The 27,008-nt window shown below is 34.3% G+C and overlaps 1 protein-coding gene across 5 annotated transcripts; it reads left to right on the top strand.

Moving 5' to 3' along the window:
- The first annotated feature begins 938 nt into the window (after window positions 1-938).
- On the top strand, window positions 939-26,994 carry NRPC1 (nuclear RNA polymerase C1). Of its 5 annotated transcripts, none has more exons than XM_085668566.1 (28): window positions 939-1,284; window positions 2,334-2,412; window positions 2,503-2,632; window positions 3,866-4,015; window positions 5,276-5,438; window positions 7,218-7,405; window positions 7,563-7,672; window positions 7,907-8,006; window positions 8,306-8,521; window positions 8,736-8,884; window positions 8,980-9,121; window positions 9,194-9,334; window positions 10,815-11,003; window positions 11,560-11,773; window positions 11,935-12,028; window positions 12,466-12,700; window positions 12,782-12,973; window positions 19,600-19,698; window positions 20,108-20,311; window positions 20,426-20,695; window positions 20,875-21,022; window positions 21,148-21,299; window positions 22,375-22,530; window positions 22,609-22,725; window positions 22,862-22,947; window positions 24,597-24,804; window positions 24,913-25,115; window positions 26,493-26,994. In XM_085668566.1, the coding sequence occupies exons 2-28, from the start codon at window positions 2,339-2,341 to the stop codon at window positions 26,539-26,541; spliced, it is 4,179 nt and encodes a 1,392-aa protein (XP_085524692.1). In that variant the 5' UTR covers window positions 939-1,284; window positions 2,334-2,338; the 3' UTR covers window positions 26,542-26,994. The 5 variants fall into 5 exon arrangements, 4 of the variants coding, with proteins under 4 accessions (XP_085524692.1, XP_027910039.2, XP_085524690.1 ...); XM_028054238.2 differs by having other exon boundaries at window positions 2,325-2,412; XM_085668564.1 differs by having other exon boundaries at window positions 2,305-2,412.
- Window positions 26,995-27,008: the final 14 nt, after the last annotated feature.

The raw sequence follows: 27,008 nt of genomic DNA, 5'->3' as shown, positions 1-27,008 counted from the left end.
TAAATATAAGACTCATATGGTAAAAAATAATGTTAACTATTAAACAAATATTTCATTATCAAGTGATGATATCAAAAATTTACTTTTTTTTTTCACAAATGAAAAAAATAAATAAATGAGAAATGAGAGCAAAAATAACAAATTTGTATTTAACTGTTTTTTTTTCAAAATAAAAACAAAAGATCATAATAAGTTGTGAAAAACTTAAAAATACAATGAAAAGATAAAAAATATGTTAATAAATATTTTTATTTTTTATTATATTTGATTTTATATTTTATTATTTATTAATATTAAATGTTATATTAAAATAAATAAAAAATACTAAATTAAACTTCTATTTCACTATATATTACATATAATTTGAAAATTTAAAAAAATTTAAAAATAATTTATATATATATATATATATATATATATATATATAATATAAACAAAATTAAAAAATTAAGGGGGGGCCATGGCCCACCCCTGCTCCAATAAAGGTCCGTCACCAGCATGTGTGTACGCATTTTTTTAATATGCATGATATTATATTAGTAATAGATGATATTGTAATGTTATTAAGTTAATAAATAAAATTATATTATATTTATAAAAAATAAAGTAAAATATACGGAGAAAATATGAAAAAACAACGACTAATGAATAGGAAAAAGAATGAAGAAAGAGATAAGTAAAAGCTTATAAAAGTAATCGTTAATTTTTAAAATTTAACAAATAATTATATTGTAAAAAATAAAGTTGGAATAATGAAATGTAGATAAAAAGAAAAAAATCCTCTGATTATAAATTAATGAAAATAATTAAATTAAAAAAGATAATTATAGTGAATAGTATTTTGGATATTTATGAAAAAAACTTCCCTTTCTCAAAAAGTATTGCACCTTTTTTGTAAAACGGGTTTTGACAACCCTATTACAGGCGAGTGAGGGTTCTAAAAGCCTTGTCCCAAAACCCCACTTTGGGACTCTACTGCTTCTGCATTGGTGATCTGAACGCGCCTTATTTTAAAAAAAACCCTAACTATTACTCTCAGAAGTAACTTCCTTCAAATTTATTTCCTTTCTAAAATCAATCAAAAATCCTAACTTTGATAATTCCCTTTTCTTCTTGGCGTCCACACTACACAGAGAGCTTCGGCTTCGTAATCGTTGTTCGTCGTCGGTGCTCCTCCGATACGCGGTCGTCGGTGTTCTTCCACGTCACTGCTCGTCCGCGTCATTGCTACTCTGCGTGGCTGCTCCTCCAATCATCCTCCGCTGCAATCGTTCTCCATCTAAGGTTCGTTTGTTAACTTATTTTTTTAACTTCCTTTGTGGCGATGTTAGGAGACAAATTGGTTGATGCGGCTGCAGTGCCTTTTTATTGTATAGCATTTGCTACTCCAGTGTCAGGATATAGGATATATGTGTGCTGAAGCGCATCTATATTTTATGTCTGCAAATGAACCGTTTTCTTTTGGGGACTAAATTTTAAAGAAATGATAATTATGGGAGGAATTTGGATCCTTTATCTCAGCTATTGGAATGTTGGTCTGCTATTTTAAGTTTTGGATATATCTATGCTTCAAGATATCATCGTTAATGGTTATTGATCTCCCATGTTCTCTCTTGAACATGGTTCATAGATATTGCAATTTCACTCCCAATGGTTCTGATTTCTGGTTCTGGACAACATATTTACTTTGGATAAATCTGTTACTTATCAATGATGAACACTATCCATGTTTATAACTTCAATTTAATACTTTTCACTTTTTTCTCTCATCTATAATTGGAATTGATTCTGAAATTTAAATCGCATGAACGCCATCTCAGAATGAACAGTGTCAGTTTCATGGAAAACATTTGGTGAGAAGAACATTGCAAATCAGAATATTTAAAAATGACAATTTTTTATTTTTATTTTTTACACGTGTTAGTGAGCCAATCTATTTAACTCACCAACCCATGGTGGATTGAGTTAGGTTGTAAAAGTTCTGGTTGACCATGAAGTGAATCGGGTTGGATTCATTTATTTTTTACCCAACTCATATGAGTCAGGTTGGCTCACTTTGACAATAACTTTGACAATCCTACTCTGGACAATTATGAGGCTGTACTTTAGGTTTTCAACCTTCAAAACCCGAACACTCCTATTTTGTTCTCCTTCACGGTACACTACTCCACTCTTCTATGGTTAACTTTTCGGAACTCATTCTTCTGGTAAATATAACAGTTTTCGTTCCTGAAGTGCTTACACAGAGGTTCGTAATAACAAATTGTTTTTTTTTTTCTTTCTTTTTTTAATTTTAAATTGTAGACCTTTCACTGTGTTGTCAGCGAAAACAGAAGACATGAATAGGGGGAGAACTGAAGGCATAACCTTTACGAAGGAACCTTTCATGGAAGATGCAGGGCCTCGGAAGATGTGAGCTTTTATTTGTGCTTGCTTACCATCACACAATACATTTGATTGTTGAAAAGAGATTGTTATTCTTTTGTTTTTTCTTTATTGCAGAAAGAACATGAAGTTCTCCACGTTATCAGATTCGGACATAAGCAAACTTGGTGAAGTTCAAGTGTGGAAAGGTTCCTACTATGATTCTTTTAAGAAACCTATCCATGGTGGCTTGTTGGATCCTCGCATGGTAACCTTTAATCCGTTTTGCACTTTTCACCTTGAATTCTGTTGATGCTTGTGCTTGATTTTCTTTTTGCAGTTTGAGATATTGATATGATAATCCTGCTACATTAGTTGTAACATATGATGTAAAACTAGTCCTTGTGTTTGGGTCTAATTTGGAGTTGTTTAGAATTTTCAACTGGGATGAAATATTAATTTTTTCCCTGTTCGTTGTTATTGTGTGATGGCAGATGCAACATTGGAATATTTGGTTTTGGAAGTTTCCCTGTAGTGCTTTATTTTCTTACTGTCTAGGTTATGTGGACTAGGAAATTGCAATTTGGATGTGGGATTTTATGGATTATGAGTAATTGGACATGGGCTTATCTATGACTTTATAGTTAACTGAAACTGTTTTCTGAAACAATTCTTATCGAGTGAAATTTCAGGTTTGGTGTTTGGACCTCGAAGCAACTTTATATGACAAATATTTCTTTCTTCTCTTAACATTTTAGACTGTTTTCAGACATTTTTCATTTGTAACGCATATGTTTGATTTTCTTGCTTGTTTGACAATGCTGTTCTTATTTGCTCTCAAATTATCTTTGATAGTTTGTATGTTTCCATTGCATTCTACCTTGTTTCACAGGGGAGACACACAAATAATGTGAATATTATGAACTTCTTCTTAAACTGGAGTAAATGATTTTTCACTGCTAGTTTACTTTCTACTTACACGTTTTAGTGTTTTACACCTGAAATTTATGGAAATTGCTAGAATCCTATGTATTAGGTCTTAAATGTTGGTATGTAGTTTTGATTTGGAAAATGTCTTCGTAGTTCTGCTTTAATGCATATGTATTCTTATTTTTCCTTTTCTCTTTTGATGTTATTTCCTACAGTTTCTTAACTACTGATATTGATTAGTGACCAACAGAAATCTATTTAATTGCTTTTGATTGTTAAGAAGTCTTGCCTTTAAGCCTCTATGAGAAGAGGTATCAGCAGACCTTTATCTAGAATATGTTGAAGAATTCAGGTTGCTGTAATGGTTAGTTGGACTTGGGTGATATTACTTGTTAGGACTTTCAATCTGTTTATCATCATCTATGTATGTGCATGTGTGTGTGTTTGTGTGTGTGTGTGTGTGTGTATATATATATATATATATATATATATATATTCCCCCTACTGCTCATGTTTTTGCTATTTTCATGCACAAAATGCTAAATACCCTTTCTTTTTGTGTATAATTCAGGGTCCTGCTAATAAGAGTCTTGGCTGTGGTACATGCCATGGGAATTTTCACGACTGCCCAGGACACTATGGATACTTAAACCTTGCCCTTCCTGTTTTCAATGTTGGATATTTAGCTAGCATTGTGGAAATACTGAAGTGCATTTGTAAGGTATACAAATGTTTCATATGTGCTCTCTGGATTTTGGTTTTTCCTTAATAGTCAGCACATCTCTTGTTTTATCTCATTTAAATTGACTTATAGTTACTGCTTATATAACATGCATATATGGATGACATAATTTCAGAATGATTAGCTTTAGGAGATGAATTTTTCAAGTAATGTTAAGTTTCTGTTAGTAACAAACCTCCTATTAGGAGAGTTTATATAAGAAGAGGTCCAAAGTGCATTAAGGAGTAAAGTCAGTTGTATGTATACAATACAAGAATAAGGAATAGAAATAGGATGGGACAGATGTAAATATTATTGGGTTGTATGGGAGGGATCTGGATCTCAAATTCCTGTAACATATTATCTTTTATTGCAATAGGGATATTTTATTCCTAACCTAGTGGATATAATAACGCTCCATTCTTTATTCTATGCCTTCTTTGTATTCAATATATATTCCTTACACTGATATTCATAGCAAACGAATATGGGTGGGCTGTTCATGGTTCACTCGAGAGTGGAAAATTTATAGAGGGGTTTCGAGACTCTGATGGAGAGACTTGTGAAAGATAGTCAAGAAGCTAAGAGAAGGTTTGATGAACTGCAGGAGAATCTCAACCGTAATACCCATCATGATGAGAATGTAGCAATTTTCTAGGAAGCAATTCGGATAGGGGATGTACACATATATTATTGGGGTGTGAGGGAGAGACCATGCTTTCAAATTGCAGTAACACATTCTTGTATCTTCTATGGCAGCAGGGATAGTTTTTTTTCCTAAGTGAGTGAATGTGATAAAGATTCATTCTTTCTTCCATATTTTCTTTTATATTCAATCCATTCCTCCTATCTCACTCTGAGCACTGTCAGATCTGTTGTCTGATGGTCATTAACTCAACGTTAAGTGAATTTGTTCTCCCCAAAACTTGAGATGCGAGCCTCATTTGCAGCAAGAAAACAACTCAAACTTAATATACATACATTCCCTTTGTAAATGCAAGTTTTTCTCTTCTAAGTCCAATTTAAGTTTTACTTCGCTTAATATGCCTTTTTGGTCTTCACTTTCAACAACTTGTAATAAAAAAAGTGACTAGTTGAAACATTGTTTTTTTTGTCGGAAAAAAGTATTTTTTCTGCATGTATACACTTTGGCAAAAGCAAAAGAATAAAGTGGTTATAATACATTCAAAATTTATGTTGGTGCATAAAAGTCTCTTTGCAAGTTTGTCTGTCATACCAATTGACATTCTACTTTACCAGGGTTGTGCTCGGATTCTCCTTGACGAAGATACCCGTAAAAAACATTTGAAGAAAATGAGAAGTACCAAAAAGAATGAGCTGGATAAGATTGATTTTGTGAAAGTTCATGTAATTAAAGATTGTAGCAAAGTTGTGAATTGCCCTAGATGCGGATATATCAACGGTTTGTTTCCTTATGATTAATTCAATCAGCAACTTTATTGAATTTGTTTGAAGACTATACTTGGTGACTTGATTTCTATATGGTATAAACATAATTGCTTCCACATTTTTTGGTTTTAATTTAATATCCAAGGATATAGTTATTTGAATGTTAGTAAATTTTTATTATATTTTTTCTGTTACAGATTTTTTCTTTGATATGAATAAGCTCATACATTTTTTATTGTCTGTCATGTATCCTTTGAATCTTTTTTGACACTTTAAAGTAAAGCAAAAGGTGTAACAAAACCTATGATGAACTATATTTTTAATCACTAATGTTGAGAAGAGAGAAGCCGAGAAAGCATATGTGAAATTTTGTGTTTAGACCTCAATAAGACTATTCAATTTATATGAGAAAGATCATAGTTACAGAATATTCATTTTCCCTATTTTAGGATAATAACAAAAATATAAAATCAATCTAATTGATCCTAATATAATCAGTTACTATATTTATTGGATTCTAACATATTTACAAGATTCTAATACTCCTCCTCAAGTTAGAACATATAGGTCATATGCACCGAGATTGTGACATGTAGTTAATCTATGGACTCCTTAGTGACTTAATCAATATATTTGGTAGTTGATTATAGGAATTGATTGTGCTAATAGATATTTTTCTGGACATGACTTTCTCTTTGACAAAGTGACAATCAACTTCAATATTCTTCCGTATTTCATAAAATACTGGATTTAAGGCAATATACTTGGTGGCCTGATTGTCACTTACAATTTATAACCATGTAATCTTCCCAATCTGGTTGAGCAAATGTAAGCTCCTGACTGGCTACAACCATGCTTGATACTCTGACTCTGCATTAGAACCGACTACAATATCTTGTTTCTTGCTTTTCCAAGACACAAGACTATCTCTGTTATACAAAAACCAGAGATGAGCCTTCTATCTATGGGGGAGGCTGCTCTCTCTACATCAGATTACCCCACAACTCGAGTGTGTCCTTTTTTTTTTCATAGAAAACAAACCTTTCTTGGAGCTCCTTTGATGTATAGTAAACAATGCGAGTCATTGCAGTGGAGAGTTGAGGAACTGACTTACTACATATACTGTGAATGAGATATCTAGATTCTGGACAGCTAACAATAAGGTAATTCCTAGCATGACAAGGTGATGCTGGTGGCTGGAAAAATAAGGTAAAAAATGCGAGTCATTGCAGTGAAGGGTTGAGGAACTGACGTACTACAGTTACTGTGAACGAGGTGTCTAGACAGCTAACAATAGGTGATGCTAGTGGCTGGTAAAAGTTTGCCAGAAAGTTGTCATTGGTGAATAGTGATGTTGCCAATGGTTAACAGTGACACAGTATGAAAAAAAATACAACAAGCATAGAATGTACATGGTTTCTAAAAAAATAATGATATTTTAGGAATCTAACATATTTACGAGATTCTAACAACTATCTTTTTTTATGTTCTTGTAATGGAATTTCTTTTTGATGTTTTATTAGTCTTTTATTATATGAACAAATTTGGAATGGTTCAGCCTTAATTTTTTATGAACTATGTCCTAACACCTGCTCAACTATTGGTAAACTTCTTTGCAGTTTCGAGACCCCATTTTTGTTGAACTGATTATCAATACAGTTGGCAGGAAATATTTACACTAATTGCTTAACCATTTTGAGAGGACTATATATGATGCCCTTGCATAATGCATGTTAATATATGCATTTTTTATGTATCTGAGATGGTATTTGTGATGACTATTGTTATACAGGTTCAGTGAAGAAGCTTCCAGCTTCACTGACTATCGTGCATGATTGTTCAAAATGTAACAATAATATTGTTGAAGAGCTCGAATCCACACTTTCTCGTATAAAAGACTCTAGGACAACCGCTAATGTGTCTAATCGAATTCTTAATCCTTTCCAAGTTCTTTCGCTGTTTAGAAAGATGCTTGACGAGGTGAACATTTATATTTATATGTATCTTTTTGGATTTGATTTTTCTAACTCCTTGTCCTTTTCATTTTAAGAAATTTGCATTTTAGTGGATGTTATGAGTGCTATGAAGAGGTATATTTTTCTCACAAATTGAACATTTTTGTTACATTTGGTTGTAGGACTGTGAATTAATTTATGTAGATGAAAGACCAGAGAAACTCATAATAACAAACATTATTGTGCCACCTATAGCTATTCGACCTTCAGTTGTAATGGATGAATCACTGAGGTAATGTCTGTTTGGCTATGTTTTTGTACTTTCTCCCCTTAAGTAACACAAGGCTTTGCTTTGGTGCATATTTTGAGGGACTACAGAGCTCTAATGAAATGAAACTTGTATTTCTACGGTTTATTTTACCTCTACTTTGTTTCAGGACAATTCCAGATATTTTCTGAACTCAAAATTCTTTTACAGAAAATGATAATAACTAAATCCTATGGTTTCTGTCTTCATTTATTGTAGCAATGAAAATGACATAACTGAGAGGCTAAAGAACATAATCCAAGCAAATGCTGTTTTGCGCCAGGAATTACAAGAATCAAGTGTTTCATCCAAACTTCTGGTATTTTTTTAATCTTTGAATTTCATATATAAACAAATAGGTTTTCCCATATATATATATATATATATATATATATATATATATATATATATATATATATATATATATATATATGCTATGGAATTTATTCTTGGTAGAATGTTTTTCCAATTGTGTACATTGTAGATGCTGATTTTTGTTTGCCTGATATTATTACTTTTGTTTGTTCTCTTCTATGTTGTTATTATATCATGAGATTATTATTTGTTTTTGTTCCATGATGTAATGGTGGTGTGATACTGTTGGTGATTTTGGTTTAGGATGGTTGGGATATCCTTCAAATGGAAGTTGCTCAATTCATAAATAGTGAAGTTCGAGGGATACCATTCTATATGCAATCAACCAAGCAATTGGCTGGTTTTGTTCAGCGCTTGAAAGGTAAGCATGGACGTTTCCGTGGCAACTTATCTGGAAAACGTGTTGAATATACAGGCAGAACAGTTATTTCTCCAGATCCTAATCTGAAGATTTCTGAGGTTAGACATTAAACCCTTCCAGTAATTATGTATAATTACTTTCTATCCTTTAGATCATAAGACATAAACTAGGATATATACGTATATAACACAAATATGTTTTGGAAGATATTAGTTACTGTCACAATATTTCCCATGGAAACAATTACACAAGGAAGTTACCTCTTTTTCCTAGGTTCATATTTGTGCCTCTTAACTTTCTCATTTGCCCTAGGTTGCAATACCCATCCTGATGGCTCATATACTGACTTATCCTGAGCGTGTTACGCACCACAACATAGAGAAGTTGAGACAATGTGTGAGAAATGGTCCTGATAAGTATCCTGGTGCAAGAATGCTTAGACGTGATGGAGGTCACTCATGGTTTGTAGTTTGTACTATTTAATTATTGGTTTTTGGAGTTCTCAAGCCAATTTTATTTATTTGACAATGATAAAGAGCATATTGTTATTTTGTAGGTCCTTAAAAGTTCTTTGTAGGAAGCGTGCTGCAGATGAATTAAGGATTGGTGATATTGTTGATCGCCATTTAGAAGATGGAGACATTGTTCTTTTCAATAGACAACCAAGCCTACATCGGATGTCTATAATGTGTCACAGGGTAATTTAAGATTGAAATGTAGAATTCTGACAGATTTGGATCCAATTGCATTAATCTTTAATTTTCATGCAGGCAAGGATTATGCCTTGGAGAACTTTAAGATTCAATGAGTCTGTATGTAACCCATATAATGCTGACTTTGATGGTGACGAGATGAACTTACATGTCCCACAAACTGAGGAGGCTCGGACAGAGGCTATTTTGTTGATGGGGGTAAAAATCACAGAATCTCGTTGTCTGCATTTTGACTATATATAATGTTTTTTGGTCCAATTTATTTGTCAAAAGAATTGTGGTGAATCATCTGCTATGATCTTCTAATGGCTTTGCACTGAGCAATTTCTTTTGTGGGCCGTTCAATTTCTACGTATCCTTTCAATTTCCACTATGTTTTTTTCTTTCATTGTTTCTGCTGTATTTTCTGTGTACTGCTTACATGTTTTAATGGAATGAAATACGTAGGCAGTTGAGAGAAATCTAGAGACGTGTTGAATTTCATGTGTGGGAATGAATAACATACCAGAGGCTGTTATGATACTTGGTGAATACAAAGAATAACAGCTACCCTAATTATTGTATCTGGACAACATACATACATAACATTTCTTATTTATTAATGTTTCTAAACTGGATTGGTCAAGAGAATGTTTTAAGGTTTAGTGGCTCAATTGTGATTAAACTGTAATGGAATCTATATTAATAAAATACTAATTAAAATATTATTAACTAAACATAATATCATAACTTTATAACACTTAAAACTAAAATAGAAGCACAATTGCATAAGCTCTTTAAACATTCAAAATAAACCTAGAAATCTAAATCAAATATATCATGCTAATGTTTAAATTTTAATGAAATATTTTAATCAATGTCGATTAGCAGTAACAAATGTTGATTAAAAACCAAAATGACAAATTAATATATTATAAACAAATCGTAAGAATTTAAGATATAAAAATGTAAATTAATGTAAACAACTGAATTGTATTTAGTATAATCAAAAATTGATAAAAATTGATAATAATAGATAATATTGGAGATCCCATATCCTCTAGAGATTACTAAAATAGAGTATACTAGTAGATGCAAACCTTACTTTACAAGCTGATTTTATGAAATTGAGTTAGACTTAAAATTCACTTTCTAATAATGTAACGAGGTTTGTTAGGTGTATAGTGCCCCCCCACTATCAGGCTCTTATAACCACCTGTCTCAGGTGTGAGACCTGTATTGGTGATCCCACATCTCATTAGAATATGACCAAAATTGTCTATTCTGGTGACTATCATGCCACCCTCTATCAAGTTGTTATTGGATCACTAGTAACTTTCTAATCCATGTCGACTCATGGTGTGAAGGGATGTGATGGAGATCTTACATGAATTAGAAATATAACTAAATAATAATATATAAGTGCAAATTTCATCTTACAAAGATAAAATAATTTATGCCAATTTGTAAACTTTACTAAACATGCCTTCTTTTACTTATCTAAATTAAGAAGTAATCTTTTCTTTTTTTTTTGTAAATTATCGATTTTGAACCATTTCCGTACTGGTTATTAGCTGGCTAGGTGGTCTCTGCCCGGTACAGAAAATGAGATTAATTTTCATAAGTATGGTATTTACATTATTTTGGTTCAAAGGGGGGTTAACTGTTACTTTGTTATTAAATTTTTGTTTGTTTTCAGGTGCAAAACAATTTATGCACACCAAAAAATGGCGAGATTCTGGTTGCTTCTACTCAAGACTTTTTAACCTCTTCCTTTCTCATAACCAGAAAAGATACATTTTATGACCGTTCTGCTTTTACAACTATTTGCTCTTACTTAGGTGATGGCTTGGATCCTATTGATTTGCCAACTCCTGCAATTGTTAAGGTGAGACTGGACCTTATAGTTGTTACATGCACTAAATTCACTAATATGTTTAGCCATTTTATTAATATGTATGAAAGAAAGTTAATTTATCTACTTGCTCAGGGCTTGGAATAGCTTTCTGTAATATGCAAATTTAACCAATAGAATTGTTGAATAATTTGATATCTTCTTCATTATGTGGTATACAACTTTTAAAACAAATTAGATGAATCAGAAATTCATAACTTTCATTAAAATAAAAAGGTGAAATGTCTGACTATTTTAAGTTGCATGAAATTCAATAGACTTGTTGGTTACCTCAATCAAAGTGTTATTCTAATGGTTGATTTATGTAATGATTATTAGAAGTCTGTTTAACTGAATAAGTGCCAAGAACACCCTATCCTGAAGCTACTTTAGTGGGAGGGAGATATACTTTTAATAATTGACTTTTTTTCCAAAATAATTTTCTGCAAGAGATGTGTTATGTGGAAAAATAACCAGTTATAGCTGGCTGTCATTTTACTAATTTATACTGTCACTGTAAATATCATCTTACTGTCTTTATTCTTTGCAGCCCGTTGAACTTTGGAGTGGGAAGCAGTTATTTAGCCTTCTTCTGCGCCCACATGCAAATGTAAAAGTCTATGTGAATCTTACTGTTAAGGAGAAAACATACACAAAGCTTGATGACAAGAAAAGAGAATTAAAAACATTGTGTCCAAATGATGGGTTTGTTTATTTTCGTAATACTGAGTTGATCTCAGGCCAAATTGGAAAGGTTACTTTAGGTTAGTTACTATTAATTTGCCTTGTTTCTTTCGTTTTATATAATTGTATGCTCAGGAAGATTATATTTTTTAAATCATAGGAAATAAGGCCATATCTTTACAAATTTTTGCATGTTTTCGCAATATTGTTCATGTTCTGCTTTGTTTTGCATGGAGTTCAGGAAATGGCAATAAGGATGGACTGTTCTCTGTGCTACTGAGAGACTATAAAGCACATGCAGCTGGGTCTTGCATGAATCGTTTAGCTAAATTGAGGTAACTTTGTTTCTTTATGGGTGGTAATAGTGATGTCTGTCTTACATCAATTATGTGTGAAATGTTTTGAATAAGAATTAGAATAAATGCATACTGGAATTTAAAGCATTTCTTAAAGTTCCTGTTGGAACTTAAAAATATGTCTTTTCAAGTAACCTTAGAAAGAGTCTATGTGGATCAAAGCAAACTTGAGCTCTGCTGTCTTTATTTGCCTTTGTAAAAGCAAATTGATTCAGCAGGGGAAAGCAGTTGTGGGGAGGGTAGCATCAGTGCCCTAAGTAAGCACCGAAAGGGAAGAGGAAACTTGTAAAGAGAGAAACATGCTGAAGGAGAATTCTGTTAAAAGTTTTCATTTGATGCATTTCAGTATTGTATGTTACATTTGGATAGGTGGATTTAGAAGCCTCACAAAACATGATCATTTTACTTGGATGCAGTGCACGATGGATTGGTAATCATGGGTTCTCCATAGGCATTGATGATGTCCAACCAAAAGAGATACTGATTAACAAGAAAGATGAAACACTTTTAGAAGGTTATAAGAAATGTGATAATCACATTCAAGCTTTCAATAAAGGAAAACTAGAACTCTTAGCTGGTTGTGATGCTGCTCAAACATTAGAGACTCGGATTACTGGGGTATTAAATGGACTGCGTGATATGGCAGGGAAGGTAATCATTTGTTTTCCTAAAATAGTTTGTTTGTGTTTCAGAATGAAGGTCTGCATGTCAATGACTTTGTAATTTTCACAGGTTTGCATGCAAACCCTTCACTGGAGAAATAGTCCATTGATCATGTCACAGTGTGGATCCAAAGGATCTCCTATTAATATCAGTCAGATGGTTGCTTGTGTTGGTCAACAGTCAGTTGGTGGTCGTCGTGCACCTAATGGGTTCCTGGATCGGAGCCTTCCTCATTTCCCTCTAAATGCAAAAACCCCTGCTGTATGTTCTGCCCTCACTATTTGTGACTCTATCATCCATTTTAAACATAGAACTCAATCATCACTCATTAATTTCTTATTTTCTTCTGTACATATCTGATTAATGAACAAACTAACTGAGGTTACAAATCTTATCACGTTAATTTGTTCTTGTTGATTTAAATTATCCCAAGGTTATCAAACTCGAGTTTTATGTAAACTTGAAAGAGTTTACTTCATCTGAAAATGTTAGAATAGGTATTCAATATGGGTAGAAAGTAGTTGTATTGGAAAACTGTTTCATGTGGTACCTATCTCTGTACCTAGGTTTCTAGTTCATGCTATTGATCTTTGATCTTCCATCTACTCTTTGTATCATAATTCTATCATTATCAATATGAGATCATAAGAGTGGTGTGATTAAGCCCTTTAAAATATATTTATCCCATGCATCTATCCAATATCCGTCCTATTTACTCGAACATTTTTATTTCTACTTTTAATAGATGAGTATGCACTTGGATTGCTGTTGGTTGAATTTGGTCCTCTCCTAGACATATCTGAAATTGTTACCTAATTTCAATTTTCAATTACAAAATTAAAAAACTTGTTATAAAATTATAAATAATTAAACTACTCATCATGACCTAATTCTAACTTTTAATCATAAATTACAAAACATATTATATATACATACAAAAGTGCCACTGTCTAATTCTACCTTAAACATATATAATAATATGATCTAACCTAAGAGTAGAACATGAAAAAGAGCATAGAACTTGCGAAAAGAAGAGAACCACAATGATAGAAATAATTGTGATGTCATGACCTAAGAAGTGAACCACCATGCCAATGACATGAATGACAACATCACAAACTGTGGAAACAACGATGTTGTGGTGAGGAGGAGAGCCCGTTGTGAGGACAGGGAGAGAGCCACAAAAACTTCTGCGAGCAAAGGATGTTGTGTCATCAAGGTTGTACCGAGCAGTAGACAATGAGAAGAAGGAACCCTAATCTGGAAGCACTACAGGAGAAGAATGAACCCTAGTTGCCATGAGTTTTGTTTATTTTTGCACAAGAAACGACAATCAATGGTGTCATTTTGTTTTAAAATGTTAGAATAATTACATCTATGTATTATCATTAACCCTAAGTATATAGGGTGTAGAGTGTTGAAAACATCCTACGGCCATATCTAGTTCCTAGTTCCGCACCTACGTGTCTAGTGCAATCCCTTAGTCTTTTGTGTATCCTTGTAACATTTTTTCAATATAAATAGAAGAAAGTGGAGAGGGGTCCTTGAAGCCCTCTTATCATATATTTTCTCTGTTTTAATCTTAAGTAAAAAAAGTACCCATCTAAACTAGCCAACTCAATTGCATGCATGCTCGCGAGTTTGGCCGAGCTTACTGAGTTCCAGTGACCCCACCAATCCTACTCCAAACACAAGTTTGCTTAGGATTGAATTGGGACAGTGGGCACGGGAACCTAAACTTGCACTTGTTTATGCGTTAACGCTTGAATTTGATAACCATGGGACCTCTGCCGGACCTCTGCCGGACCTTCGCCGGACCTTCGTCGGACCTTCGTCGGACCTTCGCCGGACCTTGCCGGACCTTTGCCGGACCCAGCCGGACCATCGCCGCCGGACCTTTGTTGCTGGAGTGCCAATTCTGACCGGCAACCTTGAAGCCGTGCCTCCTCCATGGCGTCTTCCGCTGCCTCTTCAGAAAACTCTTCTAGTGTGTCTGACCCGTCCATCTACACTAACTATGTTAATGTACACTTATCCATTGACAAGTTAACTGGCCATAATTATGCCACATGGTCATCAGACGTCCGCTTATGGCTTAAGAGTCAGAGGTATCTTGATCATCTTGTCCCGAAAGCATCTACTCTCACTCCTGCTGAGAATGACCGTTGGGAAACCATTGATGCTCAATTATGTGTGGTTCTTAAGGGTACTCTTGATCCTTCGTTAAAGCAACTTTTTCGTTCCTACGAAACATGTGCTCAAATCTGGGAGCATGCCAAGTTATTATACACCAATGATACTCAACGTCTCTATGGTGTCTGTTCTAAATTTGCAATGCTTATTTCCTCTAAACATCAAGACTCTATGACTGATTATATGGGCAAAATTCATGCTCTATTTCATGAATTCAATGAATTATTGCCTCCTTCCCCCGACCCTGCCATGGAGATCGAACAACGCTCAAAGTTCTTCATGCTCGGAGCCTTACACGGGCTTGCTGATAAATATTCACATATTCGTGATCAAATTTTGGGTTCCCCGGTTGTTCCCACCTTAACTTCAACATGCTCTACCCTTTTGCGTGTACCAGAACAACCTAACACTGATACACCTGCTTCTGTTGATGATTCTTCTGCTTTGGTATCTCACCGCGATGACCGGACTCGCCCTCGCAAACAGGGAAAAGGGCGTCCTAAGTGTGACCATTGCGGCAAGCTCGGTCACAAGATTGACAAGTGTTATGCTTTACATGAGTGTGAACATTGTGGCAAGCCAGGTCACAAGATTGACCGGTGTTATGCATTGCATGGACGTCCTCCTCGCTCTGCTGCAGCTGTTCAGACCAACCTTTCCCCACCTTCCTCTACTGGGGATCCTCCTTCTGTTTCACCTGATACACCTGCTATGTTCAACAAATTTCTCAAATGGTATAAGGATCATGAGTCTTCTAGTTCCACTGCATCTATCGCTCACACAGGTACATCTTTTGTTGGTCTGACTCGATCTTCTTCTCTTGGTCCTTGGGTGTTTGATTCAGGAGCCACTGATCATATTACTGGTAATAAATCTTTGTTCTCTTCTTTGTCCTCTCCTAATCATTTACCTTCTGTTACACTGGCTGATGGTTCTAGAGTCTTATCTCATGGTATTGGCACTGTTAAACTTTTCCCTTCTTTAACCATTGATAATGTTCTTTATGTCCCTGGGTCTCCTTTTAACCTGTTGTCCATCAGTCGTCTAACTCGTTCTCTTGATTGTGTTGTTTCTTTTACCCACAATTCTGTGTGTTTACAGGACCGGAGTTCGAAACAGGTGATTGGCACAGGATGTGAGTCTCATGGTCTTTATCATCTCCGTCCTTCTACACAAGTTGGTGCAGTTATGGAGTCTCCCTCTTTTCTTCATGCTCAGTTAGGTCATCCAAGCCTTGCTAAGTTACAACAGCTTGTCCCTGTCTTGTCCAAGTTATCTCATTTGGTGTGTGAGTCATGCCAATTAGGCAAACATAGTCGTACTTCCTTTCCTCGTAGTGTCACACGTGGTGCTTCATCCCCTTTTGCCTTGGTTCACTCTGACATTTGGGGTCCTAGCCGCGTTAAGTCTACATTAGGTTTTCAATATTTTGTTACTTTCATTGATGATTATTCTAGATGTACTTGGTTATTTTTAATGAAGCATCGTTCAGACTTATTTCATATCTTTCAATCTTTTTTTCATGAAATTAAAACTCAGTTCGGTGTTTCTATTAGAGTTTTGCGCAGTGATAATGGCCGTGAATATCTTTCTCATTCTTTTAAACAATTTATGGCTTCTCACGGTATTCTGCATCAAACTTCTTGTGCTTATACGCCTCAACAAAATGGTGTAGCTGAACGTAAAAATAGACATCTTATTGAAACCACTCGCACTCTTTTAATTCATGGAACGGTTCCTGAACATTTTTGGGGTGATGCTATTCTTACTGCATGTTATCTTATTAATCGCATGCCTTCTTCGGTTTTAAAGAATAACATCCCTCATTCCATTTTATTTCCTCATGACCCTCTTCATCCCTTACCTCTAAGAGTTTTCGGGTCTACGTGTTTTGTTCATAATTTCAGTCCTGGTCTTGACAAGCTTTCTCCTAGATCACATATGTGTGTTTTCTTAGGGTTTACTAGATCACAAAAAGGATACAAATGTTTTTCTCCTTTTCTTAATCGTTATTTTGTGTCTGCAGATGTCACCTTTGATGAGTTCTCCCTTTATTTTAAGAGTCAAACTTCACCTCTACCTCCATCTAGTCCTGACACCTCTTCTAATACCTTTAATGTTCCTCTTGTTTGTGACCCTCTTACTGTGTCTTCTTCACCATCGGTTCCTGCTCCACAGTCCGCTTCTCCACCACCTCTTCAGGTTTATAGTCGTCGAAACCGATCACAACTACCACCATGTGACTCCACTCAAGTGCCAACTGCTCTGTCTCCTCCGGCTCTGACACCTGAGTCTGACCTTCCCATTGCCCTCCGAAAAGGTATGCGTTCTACCCGTAATCCCTCTCCCCATTATATTGCTTTGAGTTATCATCGCTTGTCATTACCTTTTTATACATGTCTTTCCTCTCTTTCTTCTGTGACCATTCCCAAAACTGTCCGTGAAGCTTTAGCCCATCCTGGTTGGTGTCAGGCCATGACAGATGAACTGAGTGCTCTTCATAACAATAGAACTTGGGATTTGGTCCCGTTACCGTCTGGGAAATCTGTTGTTGGTTGCAGGTGGGTGTTTGCTATCAAAGTTGGACCTGATGGTACTATTGATCGCCTCAAAGCTCGTCTTGTGGCCAAAGGTTATACTCAAATTTTTGGTTTGGATTATGGCGATACTTTTTCCCCCGTGGCAAAGATGGCTTCTGTTCGTTTATTTATCGCCATGGCTGCTCTTCAACAATGGCCTCTTTATCAACTGGATGTTAAAAATGCTTTTCTCAATGGTGATTTGCAAGAAGAAATCTATATGGAGCAACCTCCTGGGTTTGTTGCTCAAGGGGAGTCTTCTGGGATGGTATGTCGTCTTCGCAAATCACTATATGGCCTAAAACAATCTCCTAGGGCCTGGTTTGGAAAGTTTAGCAATGTTGTTCAACAATTTGGTATGACTCGGTGTGAAACAGATCATTCTGTTTTTTATCAACACTCGAGTGCTGGATGTGTTTACTTGATAGTATATGTTGATGACATCGTTCTTACAGGGAGTAACAACCATGGCATCTCTCAGTTGAAACAACATATCTGTCACCATTTTCAGACAAAAGATCTTGGCAAACTCAGATATTTCTTGGGTATTGAGGTGGCACAGTCCAATGATGGTATTGTTATATCTCAAAGAAAGTATGCCATGGATATTCTGGAGGAAACTGGATTGGTGAGTTCAAAGTCTGTTGATACACCCATGGATCCCAATACGAAACTTCTACCAAATCAGGGGGAGCCTATACCTGATCCTGAGCAGTATAGAAGATTAGTTGGAAAATTAAATTATCTTACCGTTACCCGTCCTGACATTTCTTTTGCAGTCAGTGTGGTAAGCCAATTTCTTAATTCCCCATGTGAGGATCATTGGAATGCAGTCATTCGTATCTTGAAGTATATTAAAAGATCCCCTGGAAAAGGATTGTTATATGGTTCTAATAACCATACAAGAGTTGTTTGCTATTCAGATGCTGATTGGGCAGGATCTCCTTCTGATAGAAGATCTACATCTGGGTATTGTGTCTCCATTGGTGGTAACTTGATCTCGTGGAAAAGTAAGAAACAGAGTGTTGTAGCAAGATCCAGTGCAGAAGCAGAATATAGAGCTATGGCCTCAGCTGCCTGTGAACTTGTTTGGCTCAAGCAATTGCTTCAAGAGTTACAATTTGGAGATGTTACTCAAATGACACTTGTGTGTGACAATCAGGCTGCTCTTCATATTAGCTCTAATCCTGTCTTTCATGAGAGGACCAAACACATTGAGATTGATTGTCATTTCATTCGAGAAAAGGTTTTGTCTGGCGACATCAAGACTGAATTTGTTAACTCAAGTGATCAGTTAGCAGATATTTTTACTAAGTCTTTACGGGGGCCTAGAATTGATTATATTTGTAACAAGCTTGGCACATACGATTTGTATGCTCCAGCTTGAGGGGGAGTGTTAAGATATTGTTTGATATTATTAAGATATTGTTAGATATTGATAACCACAATATCAAACAATATCTTCTATTTAATCTTTTTATTTTCAGTTACTCTTTTTACTTGTACCTCTCTCTATTATAAATAGATTATCCTATGTGTGGTTTATACACAAGGGAGATTAATCTCAATCCCTATTTTCTATTTTCTTTATTCTCAACACTTTGTTTCATTATGATCTCTTCATTCTTTTCCAAATTTTGATTAGCATTTATACTAATTCTTATTTATACTAATATTGCATATGATTGGTACAGGTTGTAGTGCTAACCTGGTTAGGATTGCAACTTGTATATAAATAAAGTGTTAGATATTCCCGAATCAGTTTATGATATTTCTGTTATTAAAGTTGTCAGATGTAACGGGTTTAGGACCATCTCTTTGTATTTTCCTATTATAAATATTTAATTCTATGTGCTTTATACACATTCATCCTATGCCTCTTTTTCTTTTATTTTGACATAAAGTAAGGATTGGTGATTTATGTTTTATAGCACATTCCTCAGTTATTTGTGTAACCATATATTTGATCATTATTGCTTATCGAACCAATTCTGTCAATTCTATCACCTTCTCTGCACTGTTTTAGATTTCCATTGTTGAATATTATTCTGGTTATGTGATGCAACTTGTAATTGTTTCCTAACATTGAATTATGCTGTGCTGCTCTTGGTGCAGGCCAAAGGTTTTGTTGCTAATTCATTTTACACTGGATTGTCAGCTACTGAGTTTTTCTTCCACACGATGGGAGGGCGAGAAGGGCTTGTTGATACAGCAGTAGGATTCTTATTCTGAATTTGAATAAATTGTGCATAATAAATTCTTAATTAACAACTTCATTCCATTGTATCAACTATTAAAACCAAGTAATATATGTAGACTAATTAATGGCATATGAATCAAGGCTACATGTTTTTCACTTGGATACAAGACTATGCAAATGAAAGTCATTTGAACAAATGTTCATTTTCTCAGTTTTGGAATAATATGTTCTTGTTACACAACCACTTTACACAATTATAGTTTTTACCTGGACTATGATTGTACAAAGTTGACTATTATGTATGTAAAAGCTACTGGTAGTGGTAAAACATGTTAATTTTGAATGTTGGTCAATAATTAACTTTGGATGTTAGAAATATTGGTCTTCATTTTATGATTTTTCTTTCTGCTTGTGATTTTGCAGGTTAAAACTGCAGACACTGGATATATGTCTCGTCAATTAATGAAATCCATGGAGGATTTGTTTTTACATTATGATTACACTGTAAGAAATGCCGGTGGTTCTATTGTTCAATTTTGCTATGGAGATGATGGCATGGATCCATCAGGCATGGAAGGAAAAAATGGAAAACCATTAAATTTTGAGCGAATGCTTCTTAAAAGCAAGGTTTAAAAACGGTCTTGGTTGTTTTATTTAGTTTCATCATTATTGTTGGGAATTTTATAACATTCTGAAAAAAAATGTTTTTTCTGTCTTTGCATTGGGTTATGTTTTTTGTAGGCCATATGTCCCATTAAGGACGATGATGAAATTTTATCTTCCTCAAATGTGTGCAAAGTAGTGCAAGAGAAGCTGTCAGAATTTGGTGTGTCTAGGGAAGTGGAAAAAGGGGTTTTAGAGGTGGGCTTCTCTGCAGATTTTGTAGAGTCTCTACAGTCCTTTATTAACGGTAGTACCAAATTAACAGAAGAAGCTTTCTCTGATGACCATTCCCAAATCCTAAAAAATTTTGGGCAGAGAATATCTGGGATCACTCGTAGACAACTAGAGGTATTAATGGTTTTTTTAATTGGTTCTAATTTTCGTGATGTTGTTCTGATCTTTCTGGATATTTGGTTCTAAGAATATGTGTGTTTATTTCCTATTGGTCTGATTATTTTTCCTTTAATCAATGTACTATTGTTTATTATTTGTGCTTGTATTTATTTACATAGTACCCTAATTTTCAGGTTTTTTTGAATATTTGTCTATCTCGTTATCATTTAAAAAAAATGGATGCTGGAGCTCCTGTGGGTGCAACTGGAGCTCATAGTATTGGAGAGCCTGGGACCCAGATGACTTTAAAAACTTTCCACTTTGCTGGAGTTGCAAGCATGAGTATCCTTTATGTGACCATGTTGTCTACTTTGATAATCACAGTTAGTAATATTCTTTTTAAACACTTGATTTAATATTGCTGTATGTTGATTGGCCTGGAATGTTGTCCCTTAATCTGCTATTAGATGTCACTCTTGGAGTTCCACGTGTTAAAGAAATAATGAATGGAAACAAGAAAATCAGTACACCAATTATCACAGCAATACTTGAGAAAGATGACAGTGCAAATACAGCAAGAATAGTTAAAGGTCGAATAGAAAAAACAAACTTGGGTCAGGTATGCAGCTGTGGGAAAAAAGTCTCAATGATCATCAGTTATGTCGTTATTTTCATTCATAAATTATTTAATTATTGATTTCTTTTGGATGTCATTCTTCCGTCTTTGTCTTTATTGATGTAGTATATATTTGGGTTCCTGTCAAACAGATTGTTGTTATCAAGTGCATCAGTTTAACACAGATTATTGTTATCGCATGTGCATAGGTGCAATGGTATCAGTAAATTCTCTGTAGCAAATTACCGTTTTGTATACAGTGTAGTTGATCATATTGTCATTTTGAATTTTGTTGGTCATGATTTTCATACGAGGTTCTTCTACTATTTTTGTCTTGTATTATTTGTTAGAATATATAAAATATAAGGAATTCACCAAAAAATGATGATGGTGAGGTGACGACCTATGATGATGTATTCCACTTTTTGACAGCTTAGAAGGTAGTTTTTGGTGTCCAGAAATGCTGTGTGAAAACATTAGTAGAGCAGAAAAGGAATGTGCCATAGTTGACAAAAGAGATACCAGAGGGTAAAATCTCAGTGGTTGAGTGACTAGGTGTAGGAGTCCTACCAATGCATTAGGGTTGAACTGTGCTCTGGATACCATGACTGGATTCACCGAGAGGGAGAAAATGCGACTTAATCTGATTGTCGTTGATTGGTTAGGTCAAGAGGGCAGGATAAGCTATTTATAAATGCCTAATGAAGATAAGATATAATCTTCAGCAAGTTGTGGTTAATATTATACATACGTTATGTCCTCTAACCCAACTGTTAATTATGCTAAAGATGAGATAATTAGAAAATATGGAAAACAATCGTAAGTCATAATCTAAGAGATTCTAAAATATTCTAAAGATATATTTAAAATAATTTTTAATTATATTCATTTATAACCATTTATTATTTAAAGTATTGGGGCCACTTTTTAATTTTATCTTTACTAATTTGTAAGTATCAATCATGTTTTGTATCAATATCTTGATTAAGCGACTATTTTCATGTTTCATTCTTTTGTTAATGTCTTGGGACAGCTTTTCTCTGTGTACCCTTTAATTTAATTGTGCTAATTGATATAGGTTGCGAAGAGTATAAAAGTTGTTTTGACTTCAAGAATAGCGTCAGTTGTTATCACCCTTGACATGGAAAGAATCCAGGACGCACATCTAAATATAGATGCTAATATTGTTAAAGAATCAATTTTACAAACTAAAAAGGCAAAACTGAAGCCAGAGGTGAAGAGTTAATTTTGTTATTGTTGATCTCTTTTCTTTTTATGCCTGCAATATTCAATGTTTTTTGTTGATATGCAGCACATCAAGATTTTAGATATTAAAAAGCTTCGAGTTGTTCCCCAAGATGCCGATAGAAGTAAATTGCATTTTCAGCTTCATTATCTAAAAAATTTGCTTCCAACAGTTGTAGTAAAGGTATTTTCTTTCGACTTCATGGATGATAAATAATGAAGGAAATATTATGCTTGCTTTGTGTGATTTTACAGTTTTGTATTTATTTCCAGATAAATATATGGGAAAACATGCATGTCTTTTATTTTCTTAATTGCAGGGAATTAAAACTGCTGATCGAGTTGTTATCAGTAAAGAAGAAGATAAAATCACCAAGGCTGAAAAGTTCAAATTACTGGTAGAAGGGTTAGTTCATCCTGTTTTTTATGACTCATGTTTGCATGCATATTATATGGCTTTTTGAGGTTGGGAATTTAGACCAAAGAATTGGTTGCTCAAGTAAACTTCAGACACAGATTAGTGATGACCAGAAATATTGTTGCTTAATCACAGCTCTGAGCTTTTACTAAGTGTGCATAAGCAAGCTGATCGATTTTTACTAAATGGGATAGTTCTTTTCATCCAAATTTTCTTTAACTAGGGGAAAATTGAATCTTGAGGGTTTGACATGGCCATAGGCTGGTGCTATACCTGGGTTTCTGGTTGAAGAGCTGTGGCTTGAAGCTTTGCTCATCATGCCCAGGTAATAGCAGATCTGGTGGTGGAAGAGTAGAGTCAGAAGCCATGCTAGGTTGTTATGGAATAGCACTAAACAAACTCATTGTAGAAGCTTCTACCATACAAACAAGAAACAAAAACTTTGCAGTTGAAACAGGTAGAAGATAAAGATAAACGAAAGAAGAACAAGAAACAATCACACACAAAAGTAACATGGTTCAATTGAAGTGTTAACGAACTTTAATCTAGGTCCACAAGAGAATTAATTGTGAACAAAGGTCGTAACTTGAAGTTTTTCTCTAGTGAACTTGCTCAAATCAGACTTTTCTGTTATTATAGTTGAACAACTCTTAGTTAACAATAACCGTCAATACAGGTTCTTATTTATATAACATTACTACCGTAACTAACTTCCGGAAAACATGCCTAAACTAGCATAGAAGACATGTGTACACTGTTTGCTATTATTGAACTGGAACGTGACTTAGCTTATTCAGACGATACTAATATCTGTAGATGCCAAGAGACTAGATGTTTTAGTGAGATTACTCACACTGATATTAGAAGATATACAGTCTAGGAGCCTTAAAAATATTCTTTTTGAACCTATTTTAGGTATCTGTCAGAGAATATTGACGGAGAAATAGAAGAAACAAAAGTGAAAATTTCAGTGTTTTTTTTCCTGAGAATTGATAGTATATATTTTGCACTATAAGCTTGTGCTACAAGTTAGGAATCTAGCTAACTCTCCATAAAAGTTACGGGAAACCGAGACAGTTGTAACTGACAAACAGCTGCAGCTGTGACGCATCTTCTTGATAGAAACCTGCCTAATTGTATTTGAAGTTTCTAGAAGACAGTGGACAGTAGTTAGTAGTACAGTTAGCAGCCTTTGCAGCAGTCAGGCCTTTACCAGCATGGTCTGACACATATACTATCACATATGAAGTGATAGATCTGTAGAAGAAAAAACATTACATTTTTAAGATATTATATACTAAATGTGATTATAGGGTGGATTATGGACTTAAAGAACTTCGACAGAGGATCTATTGTATAAGTTGAACTTGAGCTAGTTTTTAAAAATGAACACTCTTGTTTTTATATTACCTTTGTTTTTATATTACCTGTACATTTAAGGATTAGTGATGAAATGATAAAGAAAACTATCATCTCAGAAACAATAGTTTTGCAGTTTTTTAATTGTTAAGTTTACTTCCTGATCTGCATGTATACATGTTTGCCCCCTCGGCAGTTCATAGCATTCTACTATATTGATGTTCATTATTTGTTGAGTTTATTTCCTAATCTGCACGCATTGTTATTTGCCGCCTCAGCATGGGCTTTCGAGAGGTTATGGGAGTGGAAGGGGTTGAAGGACGTAAAACTCTTAGTAATCATATTCTTGAAGTGCGGGACACCCTGGGAATTGAAGCTGCCAGAGAGTGTATTGTTAAGGAGATAAAGTATACCATGGTGGATACACATGGAATGAATATTGACACACGGCATATGATGCTTCTAGCAGATGTGATGACTGCCACAGTGAGTTCTTTGGAAATTATTCAGTAAAAAGTTAAACATAAGTTACTATATCTTCATTGATGCTAAATATGCTGGTTTTCGCTAATTTAATTAATTTTTTCAAACTAGGGTCATATCCTCGGAATAAATAGATTTGGAATTTCAAAGATGGGTAAAAGTGTATTAATGCTTGCATCATTCGAGAGGACAGCAGATATTCTTTTCCAGGCATCTGTACGTGGGAGGGATGATTCAATTGGTGGAGTAAGTGAATCCATAATCATGGGTATACCAATTACAATAGGTACTGGAATGATCAAGGTCAAACAAAGGTGAGACGTGAATGTCATGTTTGTTAATGTGGCTGCATAGTAATGCATTGAATGTTAGTCCTATTTGTGTTACATACATGCAATGACTCTGTTGGGTTAAATAGGATGTTTAGGGCCAATGTTAGCCTAGTCACATTTTATAGTTAGGATTAGGCATGTCAGTATCGTCTATTAGGAGCTTCTGCAATTTAAAGATAAAATTATAATATGAAAATAAAGGTTTCGTAAGTTTTTTGTACATCTAAAATTGGTGCCTTAAAATTTGTTGCAGTGTTTTTTTATACCCTACATTTAACCAGTATGTTACTTTGGTTCTGACAGTTACTATGTTACCTTCGAATTAACAGTGTTGACATGTTAATTTTGGCAATGTAGGTAAATATCTGATTGGGATATTTATACGTCAACGCTACCAATTAATAAAGTTATTGGTCGTTCCAATATAACATATTTATTAAATGCCAAGTATCAAAACACTGAATTTTTCTTGGAGAAGCCATTTCACTACTAGCAAATTTTGGAGGTATAAAGGCCTGAAAGATTAGCCAATACCTGAAAGATTAATTCTCAATATGGTATTTGATCCTGGTGGTGGTTTAGGTTCATGACTTTTGTGTTTTGCTATCCACATTTTTCTGGGGTTCAATTTTATTATGGCCATATTTATGACCAATTTATTACATCTGAACACACCTGCCTTCACCAGCAAGAACTAGATATCTAGAATTTAAAGTTTAGTAGACATTTGCAGGTAGCCCAAAAATAAAATTGGATAGGGTCTATAACTCTAAAATGGTATTAGAATGTATGCTCGATCTATTATTTAGTCACTTGCATTTGTCCATGCTCCAAATGTTTTTTTCTTGATCACACATCGATTGTAAGTATAACCAACATGATGTTTATGTTTTGAGCAGTTCTCTCATCTAAAAGCCTAAATTCAAAGATTTCAAATACTAAATCCCACAAATCTAAACATTGATGTACAGTTTTTGCAAATAGATTAAGTTTATAAATTTATTAGTTTTTAAAATTTATTTGGCATTTTATTTATTGTCTGTTATAATGTATAACATACCTTTAAAATATAAGTAAATGTTGACTATAAGATTATATTTCTGTTTTATTATTTATCTGAAATTTTTTATGCATTTTCATGCAAATGTTAATCTTATTAAATTTTTATTTTATAAAAAGTTGTGAAATAGATTAAGAATCCGACATATAACTCATAATATGGGATTTCATCCTGCAATACTCATGTTTCTCTGTTTTCTGAACAACTTTTGTATGTCACCATTATGTACGCCATTTATTTGATTTAGTATTTTGATCCTTACAACAGACTTTGGCTAATCCCTCTTGGCTCTTTCTTAGGTTGGATCCTCCAGAGTTGCTTCATGGAGCCAGTCCTATTTTGTCTTGATTTTGACATTGTTATTAGCACAACAGTTGTAGGTCATCATCCTGGTTGGGGGTGCAGTGAACGTTATCATCTGAAGTTGGGAAGTTTACTCATGGATGTGCATATATTTGGCCACAAATAATTCACAACATTACTTTGCTTAGAGATGCATGGATGAAATGAGATTACTGGTTTCCAAATGGTCTTGAATTATCAACATAGAGCTAAAGCACAACTGAAGAAGGAAGCATTGGTTTCAACCCAGCATTATTTGTATCTTCAAGCCAAAATATTTATTAGTATTTAGTGAATTCGTAGTGTTTTGTAAATCTCCGGCTAGGTTAATTGTTTTTTTTTTTTGTCAAAAATCAACAGGAGCATCATTAGTGCTCCTATAAAGTGTTTTGACTATATTTTGTTATCAACATCAAATGATTGGCACAAAAATGAAAATAGAATTGCTGATTAGTTTTATGTTTGTGAGTTAA

The sequence above is a fragment of the Vigna unguiculata genome, chromosome 11 (assembly GCF_037176805.1).
Source record: "Vigna unguiculata cultivar grain cowpea cultivar isolate G323 ecotype 2 chromosome 11, ASM3717680v1, whole genome shotgun sequence".
Taxonomy (NCBI): domain Eukaryota; kingdom Viridiplantae; phylum Streptophyta; class Magnoliopsida; order Fabales; family Fabaceae; genus Vigna; species Vigna unguiculata.
This window is presented reverse-complemented; position numbering and strand designations above follow the sequence as displayed.